General features: G+C 44.7%; 1 protein-coding gene across 5 annotated transcripts in view; it reads left to right on the forward strand.

Moving 5' to 3' along the window:
* cep43 (centrosomal protein 43) overlaps positions 1-10,000 on the forward strand; it is a 33,177-nt gene that overhangs the window by 19,918 nt on the left and 3,259 nt on the right. For 3 of the 5 annotated variants that reach the window (XM_080790569.1, XM_080790573.1, XM_080790570.1), the window contains 6 exons: positions 253-482; positions 3,474-3,494; positions 5,544-5,600; positions 7,539-7,639; positions 8,387-8,461; positions 9,772-9,805. In XM_080790569.1, coding sequence (XP_080646695.1) covers positions 253-482; positions 3,474-3,494; positions 5,544-5,600; positions 7,539-7,639; positions 8,387-8,461; positions 9,772-9,805 — 518 coding nt within the window. The remainder of the gene's footprint in view (positions 1-252; positions 483-3,473; positions 3,495-5,543; positions 5,601-7,538; positions 7,640-8,386; positions 8,462-9,771; positions 9,806-10,000) is intronic. The other 2 variants (XM_080790571.1, XM_080790572.1) reach the window with 2 other exon arrangements.

Consider the following 10,000-nt stretch of genomic DNA (forward strand, 5'->3'; position numbering starts at 1 on the left):
TATTTTTTATAAATTGTTGTTTTATTATTTCTTTTTTGAGTGGTGCAACCACTCCTACAATCAGCAATGTCCATGTACCTACCTGTGTGTGTGTGTACCTGTGCACATGAGCCTGAGTATGTTACTGATTTATACCAGTAGGGGGCGGCAGAAACAGAGGGAGGGGTAGTGCTGTGTAATGAGAGAGAGAGAGAGAGAGAGGGGGGGGGGGAATTGCACCACTCAGTTCACACGTGTGTGATTTTTTTTCAGGGAGTGGAGCTGTCCCGCGGTGACCCCAGCCTGACCTCCCCGGGGTCCGGGGTCAAAGGTGATGCCGCGGGTCCCAGGCCCGGCGACGCCCCCAGCAGTTCCTCGTCCGTCCTGAGGAGGGCGCTAGACTTGGACGTGGAGGAGGAGGGGGAGGAGGAGGAGGAGGGGGGCGAGGAGGGAGACTCCTTCTTTGATGACCCGCTGCCCAAACCACAGAAGACCTACGGCTGGTAGGAACAACATTAACCCATCCTACGGCTGGTAGGGACAATATTAACCCATCCTACGGCTGGGAGGAACAACATTAACCTCCTACGGCTGGTAGGAACAATATCAACCCCTCCTACGGCTGGTAGGAACAATATTAACCCATCCCACGGCTGGTAGGAACAATATTAACCTCCTACGGCTGGTAGGAACAATATTAACCCATCCTACGGCTGGTAGGAACTATATTAACCCATCCTACGGCTGGTAGGAACAATATTAACCCATCCCACGGCTGGTAGGAACAATATTAACCCATCCCACGGCTGGTAGGAACTATATTAACCCATCCCACGGCTGGTAGGAACAATATTAACCCATCCTACAGCTGGTAGGAACAACATTAACCCATCCTACGGCTGGTAGGCCTGATGGAGGGGAAAGGAACTGGTTGGAATAACGTGTTCCTTCCACGCGCTACGTCCAACCAGGGAAACTTCCCCCCCCCCTGTCAGGTGTAAAGGAGCAACTTGGACACTCAGGCATGAAGGAAGCATGAGTTAAGTCCGTTGCTCTCCCCAGGTTGGCGGAGGGTGTGTAGAGCCCAGGATCATTAGATGATTGACACAGGGGTGAAAAATGGGTTACAAAATCGTGGGATAAAAAATATAAAAAACAAAAAAATAGAATGAGCAATGAGGGGTTCCTGGAATAACATATTTTCAGACGGGGATCGGCGGCCTATTACATACAAATTTTGGGGTCCTTGACATGAAATAGTTTGAGAACCACTGATACAGAAACATGAGGTATTTCAGAAAACTGTCATTTTATTTAAAAGACATATTTTTAACCCATTCTGAACGGGAACCCATTTTGGTGTTGGCATCATGTTATGCTTTAGCTATTTAAAAATAGCAGATCTACAAGCTCATAGCGCGCCACGCGCTATGAGCTTGTAGGTCTGCTATTCGGAAAATCGAAGAACGACTGACATTTTTTAGAATCTGATCTCAGGTCAGAATGGGTTCATCAGACCAGTGTGTGTCCAGTGGAAACCTCGTATGAATCTGATCTCAGGTCAGAATGGGTTAAAATGGTCCAAATGGGTTGAAGCACAATGACGGTCTTTGGTAGAGGTTTCAAGGTGGAATCAATCTGTTTGATTATCAACTTATCAAGTATTATCAACTTATCGAGTATTATCAACTTATCAAGTATTATCAACTTATCGAGTATTATCAACTTATCAAGTATTATCAACTTATCAAGTATTATCAACTTATCGAGTGTTTGCTTTGATGTCGACGTGATTTTTCCCCTTTCTTGACTCCCAACCTTCCGTATCTATAGTCCTGTCTACATCCTTTTCCCCTGTGACTGACTACATCCTGTTACGCTGTTTCCTGTGTCTACTGTATATCCTGTTTCCTGCAGTCTTGCGTTGCCAGACTGTTGCTTCCGTCATACAGTCTGGAGCGTGAATAGAAAACATCTAAGCATAATATATACACAGCTTGCTGCTCAGCAGAAAGGGAAATACAAAAATAAAATGTGAAGATAATGTAAAATATCTTTTTGTGAACGGAAATTTCGGGAGGCTTAGTTCCAGACTCTATATAACATTCGGAGATTGTGGAATCGTTGTCTGGCTACGTGAGACTTTGTTTCCTGTGACTATATCCTGTTTCCTGTAGTTTCACGTTACCAGACTGTTGCCTTTCCGCGATTTCCAAACACTCCATCATACAGTCTGGAGCAACGGAAGAAGAGGTCTCACGAGTAAGCCATAAAGCGGAAGTGGGGCCTCCTCAGCCACTTCCGTTTCGTCTTTTCGTGAAACGGAAACGGCAGCTTCCTTACTCAGATTTCGGGAGGCTTAGTTCCAGACTCTATATAACATTCGAAGATTGTGGAATAGTTGTCTGGCTGTGCAAGACTATGTTTCCTGTGTCTATCATATCCTGCTTCCTGTGTCTACTCTATATCCTGCTTCCTGTGTCTTATCATATCCTGCTTCCTGTGTCTATCATATCCTGCTTCCTGTGTCTAGCATATCCTGCTTCCTGTGTCTTATCATATCCTGCTTCCTGTGTCTATCATATCCTGCTTCCTGTGTCTATCATATCCTGCTTCCTGTGTCTATCATATCCTGCTTCCTGGGTCTATCATATCCTGCTTCCTGGGTCTATCATATCCTGCTTCCTGTGTCTTATCATATCCTGCTTCCTGTGTCTTATCATATCCTGCTTCCTGTGTCTTATCATACTCTGCTTCCTGTGTCTTATCATATCCTGCTTCCTGTGTCTATCATATCCTGCTTCCTGTGTCTATCATATCCTGCTTCCTGTGTCTTATCATATCCTGCTTCCTGTGTCTATCATATCCTGCTTCCTGTGTCTATAGAGCGCCGCAGTCCCGCCCCCTCTCAGAAAAATGCCAGGAAATGAAACCCCAATGCATTCTCCCATCGGCACTTCTAATATAATTTATTTAAAGACGGTTACGCCGCGGACAAAGCCAATTCGGATCGTGACAAATCATGACAATGAACACAATGTTTTGGGCCGATCAAATCATTAGAAAGAAGAAAATAAAGGCAGGAGACACAACACTATTTGTTTTGTTTTTCGTCTTATACATTTTTTGATCGGCCCCAAAACATAGTATTCATTGTCATGATTTGTCATGATCCGAGTTGGCTTTGTCCGCGGCGTAACCGTCTTTAAATAAATTATATTAGAAGTGCCGATGGGAGAATGCATTGGGTTTTCATTTCCTGGGCCACTCGCTATTCTGAAAGGGGGCGGGACTGCGGCGCTCTATACTAACATGTCTGCCTCCAGCGAGGAAAATGCCGCAAGTTGAAGTATTGGAATCTCGCTAAAGTCTGACTGCTATTCTCCTGTTTCCACTGACTGTCCTGACCTTTATCCTTTCTCTCGTGTGTGTGTGTGTGTGTGTGTGTGTGTGTGTGTGTGTGCGTGCGTCCGTTCGTTCCTGGGTGTCTTAAGGAGAGGTGAAAGCCTCAACGAGTGAGTCCGCAATGCATGCTCGTTCACTCCCATCGTCCAATCAGATCACTCCCATTTAACCAGCCCCTTAATGCTCGTTCACTCCCTTCCTCCAATCAGATCACTCCCATTTAACCAGCCCCTTAATGCTCGTTCACTCCCTTCCTCCAATCAGATCACTCCCATTTAACCAGCCCCTTAATGCTCGTTCACTCCCTTCCTCCAATCAGATCGCATAATTTCACCTGCTCTTAATTAAGCAATAATTACACGAGATGGTGTTCTTTATCGTCATTAATGCACGCCTGCGCTTTCCGAAAGGTATCGCAGAAGTGCATTAATAAACGATGAAGAACACCCTCGAGTGTAATATTGCAATTATACAACAGTCACCCTTAAAACGAAGATAATCGCCGAAAAAGTATATATTTTTCAATGACAGATGTAGTCACTACGACCACAAATGTCCCAAGAGACTAGCTAGCTTAGCCACCCAGTCTGCTGCGCTCCGGGAGAACAGAAACTAGCTAGCTTAGCCACCCAGTCTGCTGCGCTCCGGGAGAACAGAAACTAGCTAGCTTAGCCACCCAGTCTGCTGCGCTCTGAGAGAACAGAAACTAGCTAGCTTAGCCACCCAGTCTGCTGCGCTCTGGGAGAACAGAAACTAGCTAGCCTAGCCACCCAGTCTGCTGCGCTCTGGGAGAACAGAAACTAGCTAGCCTAGCCACCCAGTCTGCTGCGCTCTGGGAGAACAGAAACTAGCTAGCTTAGCCACCCAGTCTGCTGCGCTCTGGGAGAACAGAAACTAGCTAGCTTAGCCACCCAGTCTGCTGCGCTCTGGGAGAACAACACAGCTGAATTATTTGTTTTCATTAGCCGTGCCATTATCGTGGGTTTGAGCATGGCTAGAAAGCTGTTTTAAATTTAACCAATCAGATTGCTTCCTCGAAACGACCTGTTGTATAAATCGGCTTCAGCCATTGGCTGGCTCCATTAATCCAAGGCATGGTGTTCCTGTCTGTTGACCTATCAGATTGGCATTGAGGAGTCTAACCCATTTTGGCCTGACGTCGAAAATTATAAAAATGTCTTCAAAATCCTGACAGTTTTCTGAAATACCTCATGTTTCTGTATCAGTGGTGCTCAATATTTCATGTCAAGAACCCCAAACATTATATGTAATATGCCCCCCCCCCCCACATCTGAAAACATGTTGTTCCAGGGAACCTCCCCAGAAGCAAAGATTTGATTTAAAATTCTGTAATAATATATTCAAAGATTTGAGGCACATTTTTCACGATTTTTCAAAACCTGATTCAGGACATCCTTTCTGTTGTATTCACTGCATGTGTGTGTTTCCTTTCCAATGATCTGTCTGTCTGTCTGTCTGTCTGTCTGTCTGTCTGTCTGTCTGTCTGTCTGTCTAATAAAAATAATAATAATCAATGCACATAGGGAACTGGAAACGTTTTATATAAACTAGTGTTGGGAGATTCATCGGCAAATCAATCAGACCGATTAATGAATCGGTCCGAAATCACATCGACATCGGTTATCGGCCGTAACAGCATTTAATTATATCGGATGTCGATATCGGCCAAAATATCTCACCGGCACATCCCTAATGTAAACGTTGCGGAAATTGCAGATCTACAAGCTGACAATGCGTTGCACTGAGTGGTCCCGACGTCCGTGACACATTTTGTAGATCTGCTATATTTCCGTTATTTTTGTGTGACACCGTTGTGTGTGTGAAATCACACCACGGGTCACCAGACTAATCTAATTTGACCCTTTATTGATGAAAACAAAAGTATGTTGTGTCAAATCATCAATAAAAATCAATATCATTTGATTAATCTAAAAAGGTATAAATGCTAATAAAGTAACGGATGTTAGCGTCCCTGCTGGACGGTCAGTGAATATCTCTCTCTCTCTCTCTCTGTCTCTCTCTCTCTCTCTCCCTCTCTCTCTCTCTCTCTCTCTCTCTCTCTCTCTCTCTCTCTCTCTCTCTCTCTCTCTCTCTCTGTCTCTCTCTCTCTCTCTCTCCCCCTCCCTCTCTCCCTCCAGTCTGTCTGTCCTGGATTTGGACGCAGTCTCTGAACACAGAGTCAGCCCTGAGCACAGGTCAGAGTCTCCATCTCTCTGAGTGTCTGTGTCTGTACCTCTCTGAGTGTCTGTGTCTCCATCTCTCTGAGTGTCTGTACCTCTCTGAGTGTCTGTGTCTGTACCATTGAGTGTCTGTACCTCTGAGTGTCAGAGTCTCCATCTCTCTGAGTGTCTGTGTCTGTACCTCTGAGTGTCAGAGTCTCCATCTCTCTGAGTGTCTGTACCTCTCTGAGTGTCTGTGTCTGTACCACTGAGTGTCTGTGTCTGTACCTCTCCATCTCGTCTCACTCACTTTAACCATTTTCCCGGGTGCTTCGGTCAGACACGACATTTTAAACGGAGAAGAAATCCAGCGCTCACGGCAATAGCTTTTAACCCATTTTGGGCGGGAACCACTTTTGCTGTTTTGAACATTATGTTATAATAATTAGCTTTTGAAAAATAGCAGATCTACAAGCTCATAGCGCGCCACCGAGTGGCGCGCCCTACGAGCTTGTACAGGTCTGCTATTTTTTGAAAAGTCGTACAAATGTGGCGTAAATCTTTGAATATATATATTCTTTCAAAGTGAATGTTTTTAGGTAGGTTAGGTATATGGCGTGCTGCAGACAAGCGGCACACAACGACCGCGTTGCGCGGCAGAAGCCGTCGTCAGCGGTGTATACTGCACACAGAAACTGGTGTCACATTTACAGTGTCCGTGGCTCTAACACTAGTCTATGAAAATTGGCCTCAGATCCTGTGCAGCAGGGGCGTGGCCCAGTGCGTTGCGTTTCAAATGAAATGCGAATCAAAAGACAGGGGCGGGTTCCACATGGAGTGGGCGCTACATCTAAATAAGACGGAAGGGAAACAATTGCTCCTTGAGCGGTGGTGGCCTACTACAATTCAATTGGGAATTGGATTCCCTTCGGACTATTTTCATGGTATGCACAGTGCTTCAGACCGGAAAGGGGAGTGTCCGCTCAGATTCTGAGCGCAACGTACTTCCCTCACAGGGATACGTTCCTTTTTTCCCAGAAGTTCCTTTTTTCTCGCCCGCCTAGTGGCGAAAAATAAAACTTCTGGGAACTCAGATTACTGTAACACACAACATGCCTGATGGCCAGTCACATATTTACCCCATATAACAATTATGTATACCGCTTAAAGGAGAATTCCATACTAAAAGGCTTTCTTACCTTTCTTTGTAGAAAAAGGGGACCAAAGAGGTCCAGGTGTTATTTTGTACAAAAGCTCCTTATTGGCTATTTCCCCTACACTAAGCCCTCAATGAATTGCATTTTATTGAATGGGAATTGAATGGGGCTATGGGGTGCTTATTTCCATCGCTCAAAATTATAATTTCTTTGTATATATCCTCTCTTCATAATGTAAATAATATCCCAAGCGGCAACACTTTACTACTTCTTTCGATGGAAATAAGCGAACTAGCATAACACCCCCATAGCCCCATTCAATTCCCATTCAATGCAATGCAATTCATTGAGGGCTTATGGTAGGGAAAATAGCCAATAAGGAGTTTTTGCACAAGAAAACACCTGGACCTCTTTGGTGGGGACGTAACAACTACAAAGAAAGGTAAGAAAGCATTCTAGCATGGAATTCTCCTTCAACCCATTCTGAACGGGAACCCGTTTTGGTGTTAGCATCATGTTGTGCTTTAGCTATTGAAAAATAGCAGATCTACAAGCTCATAGCGCGCCACCGAGTGGCGCGCTACGAGCTTGTAGGTCTGCTATTTTTTGAAAAATCGAAGAACGACTGACATTTTTAGAAATCTGATCTCAGGTCAGAATGGGTTATAATCAGACCAGTGTGTGTCCATGTGTAAACCTCGTATGAATCTGATCTCAGGTCAGAATGGGTTAACATACTCATGGAGTCATCATCTACATTCCATCTAAGATGGAAGCAGGCTGAGGTTGGATGGTTTTGTGTGTGCGTGTGTCTCAGGAGGGTGGAGTCGTCCCGGACCAGAGACAGTCCCGTGGGCTCGCTGTCGGACCCCGCCCCCCAGAGGAGCACCGGCAGAGACGCGCAACACTGCAGGAACGGTCAGAACGCACGCACACACACACACACGCACGCACGCACGCACGCACACACACACACACACACACACACACACACACACATACACACACACACACACCATACGCACGCACGCACACACACACACACACACACACACACACACACACACACACTCATTGGTAATCACACTAAATGTTGGGTTCTATATAACAAACATTGCTGTAATCACACCAGTGTTGTTTTTGGCAGCAAAATTTAGATTTTTAGTTTTAGTCATTTTAGTCTCCTGAATAGTTTTCCTTTAGTTTTAATCACATTTTAGTCTAGTTTTTAGTCGAATAAATGTCATCATAATATTTAATTCGACTAATTTTACAGTTGATTTGGTCGACTAACATGTATTATGGCGGGACTTCGTAATGACTGATTTTACATTTGCTGAAAATAGCCGATCTACGAGCTTGTAGATCTGTTATTTTCAGCATGCAACCAAGTGTAAAATGACTTATACTTGATCTCTCGTCCACTATGGTCCCTTCATAACATTTTAGTCTATTTATTTTTTTTTGTTGATGAAATTGTCAGTATATTTAGTCACAGTTTTAGTCATGGCTTTAGTTGATTGTTTTGGTCAGTGGAAAGAAAAAGGCATTCGACGAACACTTTCATCGTCATAGTTTTAGTCGAGGAAAACAACACGGTAACCACACTGAATGGTTTTAGTCGAGGAAAACAACACGGTAACCACACTGAATGTCTTCCTGTAGGAACGTCCAGCTCCAGAGACCGAGGAACCAGAGACCAGAAGGTCATGAAGGAGAGAAGTGGATCTCTGGGTTTAGGTCAGTGGATCTCTGGGTTTAGGTCAGTGGATCTCTGGGTTTAGGGTCAGTGGTTTAGGTCAGTGGATCTCTGGGTTTAGGTCAGTGGATCTCTGGGTTTAGGTCAGTGGATCTCTGGGTTTAGATCAGTGGTTTAGGTCAGTGGATCTCTGGGTTTAGGTCAGTGGATCTCTGGGTTTAGATCAGTGGTTTAGGTCAGTGGATCTCTGGGTTTAGGTCAGTGGATCTCTGGGTTTAGGTCAGTGGATCTCTGGGTTTAGGTCAGTGGATCTCTGGGTTTAGGTCAGTGGATCTCTGGGTTTAGGTCAGTGGATCTCTGGGTTTAGGTCAGTGGATCTCTGGGTTTAGGTCAGTGGATCTCTGGGTTTAGGTCAGTGGTTTAGGTCAGTGGATCTCTGGGTTTAGGGTCAGTGGATCTCTGGGTTTAGGTCAGTGGATCTCTGGGTTTAGGTCAGTGGATCTCTGGGTTTAGGGTCAGTGGATCTCTGGGTTTAGGTCAGTGGATCTCTGGGTTTAGGTCAGTGGATCTCTGGGTTTAGGGTCAGTGGATCTCTGGGTTTAGGTCAGTGGATCTCTGGGTTTAGGTCAGTGGATCTCTGGGTTTAGGTCAGTGGATCTCTGGGTTTAGGTCAGTGGATCTCTGGGTTTAGGGTCAGTGGATCTCTGGGTCTAGGTCAGTCTCTGTCACGATTTAACGGGAACCCCTTTTGGTGTTCTAAGCATTTTGTTGCACTTTATATAGCTCATAGTGCCGCGCTACGTAGATCTGCTTGTAGATCTGCTATTTTTGTGTGCCGCATATCTTTGAAGAATATGTATTCTTTCAGAGCCAACGTTTTTAACTCAAATCGTTGCTTCTGTGGGGGAGGGGGGGGGGGGGGGTGTCCCTGGAACAACATGTTTTCAGATGGGGGGTCGGCGGCCAATTACAGATAATCTTGGGGGTCCTTGACATGAAAATGTTTGAGAACCACTGACACATAGAAACATGAGGTTTTAACCCTGTGAGAACCACTGACATACAGAAACATGAGGTTTTAACCCTGTGAGAACCACTGACATACAGAAACATGAGGTTTTAACCCTGTGAGAACCACTGACATACAGAAACATGGGTTTTTTCAGAAAACTGTCAGGATTTAGAAGACAGACATTGAATCGTTCTCAGGTCAAAACGTCATGTTAGAAAACATATTTACTCAAGTACTTTTTTTTACATTTCTACTGTACTGTTTTCAAGTTTTATATGGAATACCACAGTGTTGTACAATATCTCTATAGCTGAACTTCATGTCATTCTCTTCCCTCAGATGAAGATGTTGAATACGATGATGATTTTAACAGGTGAGGCTGGAGAAAGGGGTGTGTGTGTGTGTGTGTGTGTGTGTGTAGTTTATTTCAATCTTTTCCTTTTTCAGAGTGTGTGTGTGTGTGTGTGTGTGTGTGTGAATAGTTTATTTCGATCTTTTCCTTTTTCAGAGTGTGTGTGTGTGTGTGTGTGTGTGTGTGTGTGTGTGTGTGAATAGTTTATTTCAATCT

The sequence above is a fragment of the Protomyctophum bolini genome (genome assembly GCF_963924005.1).
Source record: "Protomyctophum bolini genome assembly, chromosome: 19".
Classification (NCBI taxonomy): Eukaryota; Metazoa; Chordata; class Actinopteri; order Myctophiformes; family Myctophidae; genus Protomyctophum; species Protomyctophum bolini.